Genomic DNA, 18400 nt, shown 5'->3' with positions numbered 1-18400 from the left:
TGTTGCAGGAACAAACATACTAGTGCGTCACGTTTGTCATCTGGCAATTGAAATGCTCTCCTGAATACTATAAAATTGCATACCACATCAACCTCTGCTGTACCACTTGATGGAAACGAGGCAAATGTGAGGTTGTCCACTGTATCAACTGTGAAGTTTGGGGGTGGTAGCATTGTGTCTGTTTTGAGCCTGTATGCATAATTTGGAACCTGTATGAGATTAAGAAAATTCAAAATTAATCTGAGAGTATATCAAAGTGTATGTCAACTTCTCATTAGAACTACATATACTTTATTTTTATTCTTCTTAGCCAATGTTCAAACTTTATGTTTCCTGTTGTCACTTTGTTACTTAAGCAGATCGGTTCCTTAAAAGCAAACAGGAAGCAGACCCAGTGGTTTCAACAGGGAGACAGGAAATCTGATATTTCTACTAAGCTATTTATTACTATTTATTCCTGTATAAGTTAGATAAACTTATAAGTTAGATAAAGACAGCTAGACCTGTCTTCATCTAAAGCACATATTTCTAACAGTAAAATCAATTTTAACAGCAAAAGGGAAGCAATATTAAGTATTTTAGGAGTTACAGTCTGATGTGCTTTGCTGTACTGTACCCAACCCGGTTGAGAAACAAGATAATGAATAACTCACCACATCAATAGATGAGCTCCACTTGAGCATTACATTAATACTTTAACTGCTCTGGTGAGACTTAGTCAATTTTTTTTTGAGATGATTAAATAATTAAACTGAGAACAAATAGCTGCAACTTATTTTCTTAGGAAAGAGTGCTTTACAGACTTAAAATGTCAACTTCGTATTGAAGATCTTTTGAGGTCCTAAGCTGATATGAATAGGACATTTGATTTCTTGGGGCAGCCTGCAGGCTTTAGATAACCAGTGAGCTGAAAGGCTGCGTATTAAAGCAATCTCCAGGCAGCAGTCTGCTGGGCTCGATGAGGTGTGTCAACCTGACACACACACACACACACACACACACACACACACACACACACACACACACACACACACACTGACATCGGCAGTCTTTGAACAGAACCAACATTTGTGAAGGTTGCTGCAAATTTGGCATTATGACCAAACCTGGTGACAGATGATCTTAATGCAACTCTAAATAAAAGGTGACCTTTTTTGGGCAGATTTCAATTCAAACCTCTATAGCAAAAATCACAATTTCATAATTTACGGTATAGAGTATTTGCCTATTAGCGCATTTTTCTGTGCAACTTCACTCGAAAATATTCACAGAAAATTCAGCTACTTTCACACAGAGCATATCTAAAATAGTCAAAAGAAAATGTGCTTAGCAATCTGAAATACTATGGTGCAATTTTACTTGACATGCTATTGGTTGGCATCTGGGGCGGGCCAATCCAAGAGTGGCATTGATTTTCTCCGATTGGCTCTACCACCAAGATCAAATATAGGAAAAACCATGGATGTTTTGGTTTCTGCTGTTGTGCCAAGACCGTTTACACTGAGCACATTAATGCATATTAATCTGGCGTTTGACCTATTCAAATAGACAGTCATAAGTGTTTTTAGAGGGGACCTCCGGGATTGACTCATTGTAGCTACTCAGTGGCAGTTGTGGTAATGCTAAATGTTCTTTCTACAGCCCCCAGTGAAATAAGTATGTTAACAAGTTTGTGGCTCCCATTTTCTGCAGTGTGCTGTTCCCCTGATTTCAAAGTATATGTTGTTATAATTAAATGTTTAATGAATTTTAATACCTTCCAGCAAGACAAGTTAACAAAAGCTGAATACTGTTCCTATAATGCAGGAAATGTTATCTGTGTAAAACTATAAAAAAAATAGTTGAAAACACAAGTTACTTCCTAATGTGCTGACCCTGAAGAGGCTTTCTGCATGATTGTTATTAAAATCTAACTCTTTCATATGCAAGATCAAAGTTTTTCCTGAAGCACAGCCCAGACAACTAATTTACTATTCCAGAGAGACTCTAAAATTCACCCCAAGGCAGGGCGTTGGACTGTTCCTCAATTGAGTTAGTCTGTAAGGGAAATGGTGCCTCCGGAGCCTGATGCAGCCTTCTGCTATCAATTAAATGTCTCCCATCCACTGAAACATTACAGCTTTTAAAAAAGTAAATGTTCTCCACTCAATGTCTTCAGCATCTTAAGCACTTTGCTGCCAAGAGTTTTCTGTAGTCTTTGTGGTCTCTTTTCCATACCCAATCCTTGTGTTTTTACTTTGTATTGTGATTATTTTTGTTCAGTTCTTATGTTATTATAGTTGTGACAAATTTTTATATCATCTATTAGTCATATTTGGTTGTTTATAAAATATTCAACTAGACTTTCCCTCATAAGACCATGAAAGCACCTTTAAAGGTATCCAAATGCACTAATGGCCAAGCAGGTGTAAGCATGATGAGTAAGCGTTTCTGCCACCATGTGAAATGTCTTTTTTGCTCTGTGGTCAGCTCTGCAGCAAGACAAGAGTATTTTCAGACCCCAGATGGTCCTCCGGGCAAGTTCTGGACTCAAATGATGTCATCGCAGATAACTAATGCATAACAACTCCATCTGGAACAAAAAATTAAAACAAACAAAATAAACAAGTACAGAGACAAATATCCGTTCTTTGTACAAATGCAGGTACTCAGCATACTAACATGCTCACTCCTGCAACATATTTTGCTCTGAAATCAACGATCCACAATTGTAACGCCAGCATTCCAAACTAGCAAATGGTGAGGCAACACTAGAGGATGTTTATCAACTACAGACTAACTCTCAGAAATGGGATTTGTATTTTTTATCCGCAGCAAGTTACTCTGTATGGAATATTAAGAAATGCACCAATGACCAATACTTGAGATTTTATTTTAGTCTTGCCTGCCTATTTCAATTTTAACTGATTAACTTTTTTTTCCCACATAAGTCAATGTGTGACAGGTTATTTGACAAAGTTAGTAGTTTTGAATCAAACAAAGAATGAAGCAATTGCTATTATTATGTAATTTATACGTCAAAATCTTTTGTCACTAACAATTTATTACGTTTTTTTTTTTTTTTTTTTTACCATAAAACTCAAAAATAATGAGCTGGTTGGGATGTTTATAGACCAAAATAGGCAGTTGTTCCTAGTTTTGGTGAATTTAATTAAAAGGGGCAAAATTATTTTTTGTTTAGTATTTGTCTCCGTTACATAAGAAGCCAATGACCCAAGTCTGACCGATTGTTAACTTTTAGAGTTGAATGTTTTTAGAGAAGTACTGCTGTCAAAGATTAGCTTGTTCCCCAAACTGTGTTGAGAAGCTGACAGATCTAATCTGTCAGGAATCTGACAAGACCACATGTCTCTTTAGAAAGCTTGAGCTTCTGTTGTCAGCGACAGTCCTATGACTATGAGAGCTTTGTGTTCTGAACTTAATGTGTTGGAAAATGTGTTCAGACAGGCAAGCAATCCCCTCTAGATTGGATAACTGGATTTATGTTAATTAGGTAGATCTGATCCTTTTTTTACATTAAGCAGATGGTCATCAGCGAATAAGGCTTGAGCTAGTTACTGGTACAAAGGCATGATGTTCCTACAGTTCAAGAAGATGCCAGAAAAATTGCTAGAGTGAGTTTTCTTCAGGTGTATGAAGTATATTCCATGATAATTTGCTACACACTGCCCATTAGCTGGCTTAAAAATACATGCTATATTTTTTCTTTTGTTAGACAAAACAAATTTGCCTGTTTGGAATTAGAGTCAGGATTTGAAAATGTCTATAAAATTTAACAGGCTTTATTTCTTACATTTACTTATGAATACATGTTAGGGCAAAACAATATTACAAAAGAAATTGCAATGGTGATATGAAGGATTTTTCTTGAGTCCATCCATCCATAGCATTTTGGACACCCGAGATGTGGAAAATTATTGTCAGTGACACTGAGTATGTTGACATGTAAAATGTTTGTCATTTAGAAGATATCATTCAACGATTATTGCACTCTAGGGTTTTCTTTACTTGTAATTGATGATGGCGCACTGCCACAGCAAAATAAAAACTACCACATCTCTAGAATTTATATTTGTGCACTTATACTAACCATAACCAATTGATCGGAACGATAATGCATTGAGGATATATTTGCAATATATTGTGCAGCACAAGTACCATTTATAGCCATTATTTTAACTGCGATTTTGTCTGTTTTGATAAAAGGTAATAAGATCATGTTGGAACTGATATACGTCGACTCATATTATATAATCACGCTATTATCGTGGTCCATGCCTAATTACAATTAATCTTGAGCAATGCAATATCAACAAACAGCAGCACATTCTGTTCCAGTTCTCAAAAAGTTGCTAGGAATGGTGAAACAGATACATGACATCACTATTCACACTCTCCTCCTGATGGATCAACGACGGACGGCTGACCAGGGAAGAAGGGGCGGAAGAATGAGTGTTACCACGGCAACAGGGACGATGGTTTCAAGCATTCCCGTCAGGATGATTGAAGTGTCTGCGTGTGGGAACGAGCTCTCCTTTCTAGAATTTGTTTGTGGATGTGACAAGTTTCAACTTGACATTCTTCCAAGACAATTGAAGCTCCTGCTCGTGAATGCGAGTGGGCAGTAATGTGTACGCCGTTGCCACACCAGTCTGTTCCATACCATGTCTTCGCTCTGTGCACAATTACTGGTCTGTTCATCTGTTTACGCAATCATGCCCGTCGTGTGTGTCTTGAGTGGCATCTGTGTGTTCATGGCACTCTTTGTTACAACACTGCTTTTGTTCTCAGTCTCGGGTAGAGCTGGGGAGAAGTTTGCTGGTAACTTTAAAACACGAGGAGAGGGTCAGCTGGGGTTTTCGGTCACCTTTCCTGTTATTGTCTGCCTTGTTGTTATGGGACTTCTACTGGAAATGATTGTAAAGTTTGCCAGGAAAACAGTTTCTGCCAGAGACTGTAAGGGTTGGCAATGAGCAATAGTTTGCCAACAAACTTAGTGTGTCAGTAACGACTCAACAAGTGTTTAAGAGATCCACGTAAATTTTTTTATTTCCCTTCTCATGGGTAGTTAAATGCTATTTCAAAACTCTGAACTCTGTGACACGTGTGTGTGTGTGTGTGTGTGTGTGTGTGTGTGTGCACGTGTGTGTGTGTGTGTGCACGTGTGTGTCCCACACCCCCATTTTTAAAACACAAAGGGAGCAGATTCACAGCACACATAGCAACAAGCCCTGATTGGATGAGGGGGTGATAACAGTTCCAGCTGAGGAGAACCCCTCTTCTGTTTCAGCTTTCATTAAACTCCCGGTAGAAGCAGAAAAACACTCGACCCAGACTGTCACACCACCCTGACCCCTCTTCCACTCCTATTATCTTAAGTGAAAAACTGAACAGTTATTTACCAGCTGAGAAACTCACATTTACTGAAGTCAAAAAAAGCTCTAAAGCTTTTAAGAGAATTGTTTAAAAAAATAAAAAGGAACCCTAGCGGAGCTTGAGTTTTGGATTTCACAACACATTATCAAAACCTATTTATGAAGTAGAGCTTCTTAGTTGAATCATGTTTCCTGACCCCATGTCTACGTACCCCACTACAATTGTCTGTGGATACAAACCAGGGCTGCAGAGTGTGACTAATTTGTGATCAAATATCTGTGAAGTGCAACTGTTTTTTTTCTTTCTTTCTTTTGCTCTGTTGCACTGGTGCAGCTAGCATTTCGCATGTCTTTTTCTGCTTAAAGACAGAAGTATTGTTCTTAGAGTCACAGCTGAATTAATCAAATACTGGAACCAGACAATTGTTCTCTAATCTATTTTGATCGGTGATCCACAGATCAAATCCTGAGCAATGAATCCATTCATTTTTCAAGTTTTAAATAAAGCAAAACAAAGAACTCCCATCATTTTGCCAGATTACAAATGCCTAAATCAACAGAACTCATTGTAATGAATCTTTTCATAGTTATGTTATAACAGATAAAGGAATTTTGTTGTAATTTCTTAATTTTCTGTTCAATTTATTGATTTACTTGCTCAGACAGCAAAACTGACAACTTTTTCTACATGACACTGTTTAAAGATCATCTACTGTCTAAAGATGGTGCATTCGCTTTATACCCATCATATCTACAAGAAAAGCTCCTGATGTTGGAGTTTAATCAAGCAATCCTCAGTTTGTTTTTCCCCATAAGACAATGTCATTCAAACTTTCACAATAAGCCCTAAAACATGCTCTGAACACAAAATCACATTTTGAAGTTCTTGGCTCGTCTCTGCTGTAATTAGCTGAAATATTTCATATAATAGCCAGAATGTGAAATTTCAATTATGATGCAGTTGTGGTAAAATGTCAGCAGATCTCTCTTACAGTGATGCTTTACACTAGAACTGCTGCTAAAATATTCATTTAAATACAGAAATTATTCACACTTTTTACAGCTTTTGCTTTATGTAACATTTCGTAACGTCACTTAGGGTTTAAATTTCAAACGTACTCAATTTGAAACTCACACTCATTGCATAAAATTCACAATGCCTTCTCACAGTATTATTCATGCTCCACATGATGAAAGCAACAGTAACAATGGCAGTTTGTCAGGGTTAGGCAACAGTGTTTCTCGGAGCGCTATACCAGACTGCAGGATTTCCCCCCCAAACACAACAGCAGATTTCAGGCATTAGCAGGCAGGTGAACGCAAAGTCTGATAAACTCGGCTGAAACGGACTTTCTGATCCGATGGCAGGCGACAACGTGTCGACTAGCTACTGAAACCCCCCCGGTCCTGCTGTACAACTCTGGCTTAAGGAGTGAGATTCGGTTTCCTCTCTTCATCTTCGACAACCATAGCAACTGCAGTCCTTGAGTAGGGTACTTAAATCCCTGATTATTCAAATGAGTCGCTCCAAGGCTAAACACTCCAGACTGGTTTCAGTGGTCGGCTTCCAGGTGCAATATAAAGCAAAAGTATGTTCAGAAGATAAGGACTACGTCTGATAAAACGTTCACAAAACGAGAGACAGGCCTAGCCCTGGAGCACGGGCCGGTATGGTAAGGTGGAGGCTACAATATACAACACCGACTAGTGAGGTTCGCCTGTTCTCCCCTCTCATCTATACTGAAATACTAGTAACATTATCTTCAAAGCATTGCCATGCCTCCCACTTTGCTTCCCTTTCTCTCTTTTCATATACATTTCAACCCCCCCACCCTCCATAAAAAACCCTTGTTATTCAGCTAAGAGCAGTCCTTTGCAAAGTCAGACTAATGCAAGTTATATAACAGAAACCACAATGGAGAATGGAGTAAGTAAGGGATCACTCAACAAGATGGGTCACATGGGAATTGTTGAGCCCCAGATTATTAAAAAAAGAAAACAAAAAAAGGTAAACATTAGTACTGAAACATGTAAACCTGCACACATTTGTCAATAGGAAGCAGAGAGGCTATTCTGAAAGCAGCTGAGTGCTGGTGGCTGCAGGACAGTGGGGCAGTAGGACAACCCCTCTCTGTAATCAGAGCCACCCTCTCATGCGAGTGCCTTTGACCCATCCACAGCTGCAGCTGCCAACTTCTTGCAAGGGGAGTCGGACCTGAGCAACCCGAGCAGCACCGGCTCCAAATGTTGCGTGAAAAAGTGTCAGCTGTGTCAGATTCAAGATGGATTTAATGCAGCGAGAGGTTAAGAAGTAGAGCACTGGTTTCTATACTTGAAAACCCTCTCAGTCTTTTTGGGTGTTTTTATAGACCTTTTTAAAAAACACAAAAATGTAACCCAATATGTTTTGGACAGAAAATCCTTTTATCGTTATTCTCTTTTTGGATGTAAGAAGCTTGTCAACTTGTCTAGGGACTACAGATGAAAACTAGCCTTTACAGCTAACTTGTTGTTCCTTTTAAAATAAACAACTCTATCCAATTGTTAGTTTGCTATGACATACAAAAATCAATAACTCATCAATCTTTCAATTTTATCCCAAAATTAAAACTCTGACAATGCATAAGCACAAATAAGTTGCATAGATAACTGTATTAGTTGTTGCCAAGTAAAGAAACCTAAGGGATTTTCAGCATCGGTGAGGTCACAGGAAGTACTAAAGGCACCAGAATCTTCTAGAAAGGAAACGATCTTCGTGTCATCTGTTCATTCAGGCTGCTACCACAGGGAGTTAGGCATCAGCAGATAACAGGAAGCTGCACATATTGCATCAACGTTGCTCTATTTCATCCCCTTCAACCAGTCAATTCTTTCTGTCACTCAACCTGTTTTCGCATAAAGTTGTACAAGGACTCTGTCTGAAACGTGGTGCTAAAATGTCTCCTTTCCCATATGCCAGCGGGTTTTACTGTATTTGTAGATTTTCAGAGCTACAGATGAAAACAACTAATACTTTGGATTGTTTTTTAAGGAAATAGTCATTTTATTTCACTAAAAATATGTTGTGGTTTTCATTTATTTATCCAAAAGCCGTTTATGTTACGTACACTATGAGCAGGCCAGAGCTTTGCAATAATCAGAGACTGGACTTTGGCCATATAATCAAATCACTCAAGCCATGCTTGTCTAAACATAACAAAAGTTAATCTACACTTAGGGCTGCAACTAATGATTATTTCAGTAATCGATTATTCTAAATCGATTCATCGGATCAAAAATGTATACATTCTAGAGGTGAGGTTATTAAACTACCTGATTCACCATTAGGACTGGTTGTTGGAACAAAAGGGATAAAACGAGACAATGGAGAGAAGGAAAGGGGATAGATGTGATGAGTGTGAAATTAACTTAACCCCACATTGCTGTTAATAAGCAATGTGCTTAACGCCACTACAATGTGCCCCGAAGGAGCTCTCTGTTAACACAGACTCTGTGTGTGTGTGTGTGTGTGCGTGCGTGTGTGTGTGTGTGTGTTTGCATTTGTGGTTAATCACCACCAACAATAGTTTGCACCACAGATAAACTGCTTTAGTCGATTGATTTTTCCTTCCACCATAACTTCCTTTACAGGAACGTTTGAATTTTATTTTCACATTTGAAGAATGAGTTAGTGCAAAACCTCCACGTCTCTCTACTAATATGGAGCATAGGCACAGATAAGAGATTTGTGTGAGCCTGATTAAAAAGGTGCTTGCGTAACAGCCTGTGTGCTGAAAGATGTGTGGCATGTCTGGTAGGAGACCTTCAAACCTGAAAGAATTCAACCGTTTTCATAGTCGATCTTCTGTCGTGTCTATTTTAAGACTAATAGCTTGTAGTGAAATACCTGCAATGGATGTTTTGAAATAAATTTTCATGCAAAACACTGTTGAAAGCTTGTAAAAGAAAAAGATCAAATGTAAAAATGTACTTGTATTCATAGCCGTTATTTATTTCCAAGCTATTGTCGTTTGTGTTTTGGAATGGGGCTGGTATTAGTTTGGTCATGTGACTGTAACAGTGATGCAACGCAGCATTTGGGGATGTTTAACAGCAGCAGAGAGGCAATGTAATTGTTGTGTAGGGTTGGGCAATCTGGCTTAATAATAAAATTACAACTTTATTCATACCAAATTTGATTTCTGATTTTAATCTACTTTATTCTTGCTTTCTTTTCTTAAGACCACCTGACAAATTACTGAACATGTTTTCAAAAACTGGCTTTTATTTCAATAATTCCTTGTTTTGATTGTTGATTCTATGTTACATGACTTTGCGTTTTTGTGTTTGTTATGATGTAAAACACTTTGAAATGCCCTGCTGCTGAAATGTGCTTTACAAATAAAATTTGATTGATTGATTTGATAGACCCGAGTTCAAAATCCAAATAATTAAAAGATGTAAAACACATTTGTCAAACAGGGCTGATATTAGGCCTGTCGCAATAAGCAATAAGTCAACTGGTTGCATGATAAATTAAAACAAGCTCAATAATTTCCGTCTGTATGATTTATCATTTCTCTTTTTTTCTCTATTTTTACCAAAAACGTATTCAGTCTGGTAATTTGGTCTCAACTAACTCCTTTTTGATGGACAATTTTGTATAGACTTCATAATTGATTTTATTTGTTTTTCTGTTGTTTTGTTTATACATTTTGGATATTTAAAATTTCTCACAGTTCTGGTGTTAAATGTTCATTAGAATTTAAAGTTTATTGAGGTTTGAGAATGTGTTCCTGCATTAAAATGCCATTACCATCAGACTACTTGAAAATGGTCTCAAATGGCAATGACTTCTGGGACAATTCGTGTCCAGCAAAATTTGTTATTGTGACAGGCCTAAGTGGAAATTATTCCTGAGTGAAATCTAATTCCATTAAGTAAAGAAATCCATCTTCAGGATAAATGAGATGTTTAGAAATACAGTCAAAGGGGAGAACAAAGACTGGCATGAGCCATGCAAAAAAAAAGACAGTTTTTTATGAAAGTATGGCGGCTCCTCATTTTTGTTTCTTTTAAAAAGAATTCTGAAATCCTAGTTTAACTGCAGAGTTGTCAATAACCAACTCCTCTCTTACACAGAGTGGGAATTCACCCTTTGGCCTCAATATATGCAACTAAAAGTCAATCCTAGAAAAGCTCCTCCAGTCTTCTCCATTGCTATAAATTACTTTGTTTTTTTGTTTTGTTTTCTTTGGCGTGAACCAAATCACGTCTATGGATGCGGCTTTAATGAAAAGTCGGCCTAGAGGGATCGATGCTGGACAAATTTGTCACGTAGCAATTCTGATCCTCTTGTTTTGGATATGGAAAGTTAATCCAGCTGAGCTGTGGTTCTTACAGCTGTTGTATAGATATTATCTGTGGTAGAGGTGTGAAGTGCTGAGGTGTAACAGCAGCTGAGGCCTCTTTGATGTGACACACAGGAAATGCAAAACAAAAGGGGAGGGGACGGAGGTGGAAACTGTAAAACCAGGAAATCATCAATAGTTTTGTGGAGAATAATGACATATTTGCTAAATATGCGTCTATATCTCTGAACATCACCAAGAAAAAAAAAACACAATCAAGCTGTCCAAATGTCCAAACAATTTACAAGCTTGAGCGCCTGTATTCCTATCTATAGTGTGCTTTCAGATCAAACTGTACAAGGCCTCCAGAATTTACAGCTTAACGGCAATCTTGTTATGTCACATCAGGGATTAAAAGTAGGAGTGGGAGGATGGATCGAGCTCAGAGGATACCTGCACCTGATTATTCATGGAGACGTAGAACCTACATACGGAATGCATAGATTCTTAACGCTTAAAGCTTCAAGAAAAGCTACGTTTTACCTCATCTATTTCAATTTTTTTTATGCTCAATGAAAACAACAAAAAAAATAAACAGGTGGCTATCAAAATAAACCAAACCTGGTCAAAAATAAAGAAACAAAAAAACTGAAATGCAGACATGATCCCCACCAAGAAGAATCCCCATGCACAGATGGCTCTTCCTGTTCCTGCGGGGCTCGCTGCTGGTTGGTTGGGAGGAGCCACGGGGGGCGGGCAGGATGTAAAAAGGTGATTACATCACTCGGTGCACTTTTGGTAGAAAAAATATGACCCAACAGTGCGGGACCAAGTCTGGGCCATACTATTTCCGCATCCAATACAGTGAGAGGTAATAATAAATAGCTGCAGCGCTGCTATCATAATTTCAGTGACCTTTAAGAAACCGCTCTGGCATCACTGTACCAGGACGACTGGGTGCCAAACCACATCCAGCTGGAAAAGGGACCTACTTAAAGTCAAGCCTTGCAGGACTGCTTAGTCGGCTGTTCTTTTCATCGCGAGAGGCAGGTCTGATTCTGCCCGTGTAATTGCTGTGATTAGAACTAAAAGGACAGCATGAACAGAGGGGTCGATGACGGTTATAACATGCAGATGGGATCCAACTGTGATCGGAGCGGAGGGGAACACCTGTTGTGGCCGAGAAGAGGCAAACACAATGGAAGGAGACTGGTCAGGTGGAAACGAGCTAAAATAAAATCGGCCATCTGCTCCGTGTTATACAGCACCTTCCAAAGTATTCACACCCACCAAACATGTCAGTATTTCGACACTCATCAAGATATTTTTATTGGGATTTTTACGCGAAAGGCAAAAATAAAGCAGCGTGTAATGGTAAGGGGAAACGATGGGATACTTTGAAAAGTGTGTGGAGCGTTCCTATTTAACCTCTTTTACTCTGGTGATCCTAAATAAAATCCAAGAGCTTCCAGAGGTCACCTGTAAGTCTGTCACCCAAATAAATTTTGTTAGTTGACAAGTTTTCCCAGAAGTTATGGCAATAAGCTACAATACTGTTGTTTTGAGACCATTTTCAAGTCATGTAGTGGTAATGACAAGTACGCCCTCTCAAGGTTCAATAACCTTTCATTTTAAATGAACACTTAACACTGGAACAGGAAGACATTTTAAATATCCAAAATAAAGAAAGTTTTGTGGTAGCCAAACTACACCACTTTTAGTTTACTTTTAAACTAAAAGAAGGTCTCAGTGGATGTTAATCGGTTGGAACTAATTTTAATCTAATAAACCATTTATCGACAACCAGTTGTAAATCGATTGTTTGCATCCCTTCTGCATACATCGGATCCCTTGAATCTTGGATCAACAAAGACAGCCTTTATGAAACGGTGAAAGAAACAGTAATTGTTTAAAACAATCTAAAACTTTAGACAAGACTGAAATTGAGTATTTTGGTCCATATGCAAAACTCAGTTAGTGGTTAAAAACTGATCCTGGCCTTGCCATGAAACATGGAGGTGGAAATATTGATTGCTGTTATGGTCAGAGTTGAAAGGAGGAAAACCTGTTGCAAAGACTTAAGCTTGGGCTGAAGGCTTCATCTTGTAGCAGCACACTGACCCTAATCATATGGCCAAAGCTAAAGTCACATCATAAAAACACAAATACTGTCACCACAGCAACAATATGCACCAATAACACAACAACGTTCTGTTCAAATGCAAAAAAATGTAACTGTTGTTGAGTATTAATGTGTAGCAAGATTCCACTTGGCATGCATTGTGTCAAACAGCTTGCTGGATGGGATCTCAATCAAATAGATGTGCCTCTGAACACAGGAAACATCCTCATTAGACACTGGAACCACCTAAGTTAACTCCTTTCAGTGCAACAAACGAAGATCATTTCAACCACTTGTATCCAGGCTGCTGTTCTTCTGGTCACGATCCAGATCTGGGCCACTTTTTTTCCACAAACAGGACAAAAGCCACACTGATCCTCCTGAATCCTAAGCTCAACCACAAGTCCCACGCACAGTTATGAAAATTATTTATGTCCATCCATCACAAAAATACAACAAAACAGAGAATTTGAGGTAAAGTGGCAAAATGTGAACAAGTTCAAAAGGTGGGAATACTTTTGTTAGTCACCGTGTGTACTTCTGATCAAAGCATAACAATTTTACACGTGTGCAACTGAGACATATGCATCTCCGTTAAGGAGGGCGTGTGGATTTGAGGACTTTACAACAGGAAGCAGTGCTATACAAATAAAGTTACAGAGAGCAGAAACAGAACACTGAGGCATGCCAGCTGACTGATTCTCCAATGTGACTCGTGATGAGATCACCTCTGTATAAAGGTTTAAAGCATGACATAATAACACAACAGAGACAAAGTCACAATTAATGTAAATCATCAGTCGTTTCCGGCACATTTCCCAGCCATGAATGTCTGTGTTGGTGAAGGACCACAGTCAAGCACAAACAGCGCGTTTTATGTTGTAAACTGTTCCGTAGTGGTTTTGAATCGTGCTCCGTGTGGAAACGGCGCACTGAAAATATCCCTTTGTGGATACAAGTAAAGCCCAATTTAGACTCAATTTAGCTAAAATGAACAAATAAAATAAAATGTGTCAAAACAAAAATACCACGAGGCATGTTTTCTCCAACTGGAAAACAGGACCAGAAGTTTTCTATAGCTGCTCTTTATGAGACTTGTAAAAGCTGCCAGTGGATGGTTCAGCAGTACAGCAGCGATCTGTTGCACACTTACTCTGTGCCAGACTCACTTTCTCCACACACACTGTCCTGACTCATAACTAAACTCACAGAAAAACAAGAGGATCAGATGACTCTGGTTAGGCCCCTGAGCAGAACATAAGTGCCGTTTTTACTCCCTTTACAACAAAAGAATGGTTCACCAGATGCTCCGAAGTGACGCTACATAAACTCCCCTATATGACTTCCTGTTAGCAAAAGCTGTCATTATTAATACTTTGAGGTCCAAATTATGATTAGAACCCTTTTTAATGTTACAGTAAAAGATTTGGTTTATGTTGCTAATGTCTTCTAAAACAATAACTGAACTTTTGAAAATGTGTGGTTTTTTTATTTATTTTCTTACTAGGGAAAAAAAATCACAAACAAGCATAAATTCAGAGTGGCTTTACTAACCTATCATGGGGCTAGCTTATTTAGGTCACCACCAAAATAGCACATATTTATTCTTCCCACAGTACAGCAATAGTAGTGAAAAAGACCAAATTAGCAAAAAAAAAAAAGTGTACCACTTTTTATTTGACTCTGGTTACTTCCAGTATTTAACTGAGTAAAGGAGAACTGAAATGTAAAAGTTGACTGACTACTTTATTGATGACCTTGTCACCCACCCACATCCTCTTGATGGCTTTTCACACCCAGCTGATCAGGAGTTCAGACCCTTTCTCACATTTACATACTGGGTTTGCATGTCTGGACTTGTCCAGCTCTCTCCTTCAGAGTTAACCCAGCTCAGGCCTGCTAACCTGGCTGCTGGTGTTCAGCTCGACCTTCCAGGCTACTAAACAAAGAGCCCTGCAGTCCCTCTCTCTCAGGATGCAGGGAAAACAGAAGACATTAAATATCTGGGTAATAGGCAATCTGCTTATCAGCACCAGAGAAATAGTACAGCACGTTCAAAGGAACAATAGGACAACAGTGAGTCCCTGACCAACAAGGAGTTATACATGTGAAGCAGATTCTGCAGAAACAGGTTTAGAAGATTTGCGGATGGCAGCGAAAGCCAGCTAGTTAATAAACCTTGAAGGGTGACGAAAAGATAAAAGGCAGGTAATGAGTGTTGGCAGCCACTGGAAAGCTGTGTTTGACTCATTCAAAAAAAGAAAAGAAAATTGGCATCTTAAAGAGGCTTTAGCATTTTACATTAGCAATTAGCATGATAATGTGGTTAGCATTACTAAATGTAAAGTCTCTGGGTGTGCCTTCTGAGGAACAGGGTTACTTACTTTAACTCAGAATTTATTTATTTATTTTTTAAATGGCTCTGATTTTATTTTAAACACCTCACTGATATTGAATTTAGCCAGTGAGTTTGTGAGTTTTCCCTGCAGCTAAAACTAGACTGGGTAACATGTTGCATTCACTTATGGAAAGAAAAAAAAAAAAAAGAGTTGCTTTGTTGTATGTAGTTTCCAACCAATCAAGCTGAAAACCTTTGGTGACGATTCGTCTGTGCTCTCCGGTCTCAGATCCCCAGTTCAATCTCCTCTCTAGTTCAAGGTAGGAATGTTCACATGACCTGTGAATTAACAGCAAGGTTGTTTTTGATGGGAGTATGCTTTGCTGCATTGTTAGGCTATAATTAAACTATACTGTGGCTCCACCAACCTTGGCCTGTCACATCCCACCACCGCCTGTCTGAGTCAGTGTTTCCATATAAAGGATACCATAAAGCTGGCCAAAGAAAAAACCAAGGGTTAAAAAAATCCAGAGCCCACCTGAGGGGGGCGGAGGTGATGGGGGATGGGAAATAAGATTACTGTGTGTTTTGGATTCTCATTATCAGCAAAGGAAGAGCAACCTAGCAGCAGTTTCATAACACACGTAAACACACAGTCAATTGCTGATTGACTGCAGTTAATCTGATGATGACCACACAACACAGGTCCTTCACTGGCTTTCTAATATGGTGCAACTCTGTTGTGGACTAACCCAAGTCGCCAGAACATGTGACAACACATACCAAGCAGTTAATAAATAGCTTAGGTTGTTAAATCCCAATAAGTTCCACAAAAAAAAAAAAATCCATCAGCAACTGTGTCAGAGCAAAGATTTTGGCACCGGGATCCCATTGCATATTCATGCCCTGACATAATTAGTGCAATTACACTGAAACAAACAAGGCCGTCTCCTCTGTTCCTGTTTAAGTCTTGGTGCAGACACAGCAAAGCTATAAACAGGTTGCAGAGCATAAGGCAGGAGCCTTATTTCCACAACAGGGTGGGTGTCAGGAACATTTTGCAGCAGGCATACTGTCAACCATGAGCTACTGGAAGGAACAATATGTGGCAGGAGAGCAGCAGAGAAGGTTGTGGATGAAGTAAAAAAATAAAAATAAAAAATAGGGAAAGGGAAACAGCTGACACTGGAGTGTATGCACATCCTCATCTACTCAGGTCAGGTTTTGTAAATTCATGTAACCAGCCGGACCAGCTGTTACATAATTCTTGTCCTCTCTCTTGGGGGTTCGGGGGGAAATGGGTACAGTCAGTCATGTAAAGCTGGTTATATACACAGCTTGCCCACACAGAGATGTGCATGTATGTGTGTGTGTGTGTGTGTGTTTCAGCTTGCTCACATACCTCGCTCGGGCTTCATGTTGTAAAGTGTCATCTGGTTGACTTCAGGGTCGTCTTTCTGTGTCACGCACAGCTTTGACAGCAACACGACGGTGCCTGGAACCCCCCCAAACAGCTCCCCTTTAAAAAAAAAAGAGAAAAAAGAGACCCTCTGGCCCCAGAGACCTGCTGTATTAGCTAAGCGACGATATCAGCTGTAAAGCCTGCGTGTCAGTGCCAACTGCCCCCCTACCCCTATCCAACAACAAAGCCTCGCTTTGTTAGCATGCTCCTGTACGCTTCCATCGAGTCGCACTGTATTGTCCAACTCACACAAAGACAGCTGATACTCGGAGCGTTGGGCAAACGAGTTGTCAAGCTGCTTGCTAGCGAGTAACCAATCTGTGAACTAGTAATCCAACTAGCAAGCTGGCTCCTCTCTCAGCTCGTCTCGGATTCCGCCACCTGAATCATAGTTAAGTCGGGATTCATTTCGCAGTCCCCCTCACAGCTTGTGTAACGTTGATACCACCGCTACGGAGGCTTGCTAACTCAGCAATGCAGCTAGCACCACAGAAAACTCGACCAACTAACCTTTTCGTTAATGTTGGTTCACCGTCCAAACATCTCAGCTCCTATAGCGTAGCTCAGCCCATCTACAAACGGTCTCTGTATGGGGTTTTTTTTCCATTCGGAGGGGGAGCTACGGCAATACAAATTTTAGCCTATCATTATAGTCACAAAATGACAAAATGTTGTCAAACGAATTTGGTCCGCTTTCGAGGTCGACCCTTCGCCATTTACTTCTCGCTGGAAACGCCACCTGCGCTGACTTCCTTTGTGGTCTTCATTAAAACTTTTGCAAACCGACAACAACAAACAATCCGACTCCGACCGAACGCTTCAGTGACGACGGCAACGTCTGCCGCGAGCCCGCACCAAGCAGCTCTCGGTATTTCAACGCGAGCTGGGTCACCAGACTCCTGCGCGAGACAACTATTTGATAATATTCAGGCGAAATGCGGATTAAAGGAACAGTGAGTCCTGCTAGTCGTGATGCTACTGTCTGCCTCAGCCGCCTCACTTCCCTCCCTGCTGCTTGTCAAAACAGATCAGCGCAGCTCCAGTCACGTGTCCCAACAACAGCCCCGCTCGTCACTTCCCTCCCGGGCCCAGCCTGAACTTGCAGTCATGGCAACCGCCAACTTAGAACTGGTACCAAAACTTCTCCGGGAAGACCCACGGCGTTTGATGTGAGCAGATATTCACGAATAAATGCCACGAAGCGAGTGTTTTTTTTAAACGCCCGTGACATCAGTGACAGTTGGAGTCTCATTGCTGTAACTCATAACAAAAACAGATGGACTACTCTCTGTAAGCTGATTGGTCAGTCCAATTCGGTGCGCGTTCATGTGCTCACGTGAAGCTTCATCTTTTTCCATTGTGAACATTTTGTTCTGGATTCTTAAGGCTGAGGTGTCCAACAGGCGCAGATGTCCGAGGTCAAACTATTAAACAGTAAACGTGTCTCATTTGGCCGTGAGATTTTGAAATCCACTGAAATTACGTTGAGGTCTGAACATTTCAGAGCCGATCAAAAATTTTCCAGGGCCCCGGCCAGAATTTCTCTTCAGGGCCCAATTCAAGTAAAATTTTGGTGCCTATTTTATGTTGTTTGAGTATGATCTTTTTTTTTTTTGGCGGATTTTGTTTTTATCACAACTTGTTTTAGACCTACTTGTAAACCACTGGTTGATTCTTGAATTTTTAAATTTTTTAAACGGAGTTCTGTTAAAAAGTAATAAGCTGTTGATATCTTACCTATGGCAGATTGCACTTGGTGATTTTATTTCTTAT

The 18400-nt window shown here is 39.7% G+C and overlaps 1 protein-coding gene across 2 annotated transcripts in view; it reads right to left on the bottom strand.

Moving 5' to 3' along the window:
* Positions 1–17827, bottom strand: part of atosa (atos homolog A) — a 39675-nt gene extending 21848 nt beyond the window's left edge. The window contains exon 1 of one of the 2 annotated variants that reach the window (XM_007549044.2): positions 16568–17827. In XM_007549044.2, coding sequence (XP_007549106.1) covers positions 16568–16598 — 31 coding nt within the window. In that variant the 5' untranslated portion in view covers positions 16599–17827. The remainder of the gene's footprint in view (positions 1–16567) is intronic. The other variant, XM_007549043.2, reaches the window with a different exon arrangement.
* Between the last annotated feature and the right edge of the window lie 573 nt (positions 17828–18400).

The sequence above is a fragment of the Poecilia formosa genome, unplaced genomic scaffold (genome assembly GCF_000485575.1).
Source record: "Poecilia formosa unplaced genomic scaffold, Poecilia_formosa-5.1.2 Scaffold29, whole genome shotgun sequence".
NCBI classification, from domain to species: domain Eukaryota; kingdom Metazoa; phylum Chordata; class Actinopteri; order Cyprinodontiformes; family Poeciliidae; genus Poecilia; species Poecilia formosa.
The sequence above is the reverse complement of the archived record's forward strand: the minus strand, read 5'-3'. Positions and strand labels throughout refer to the sequence as shown.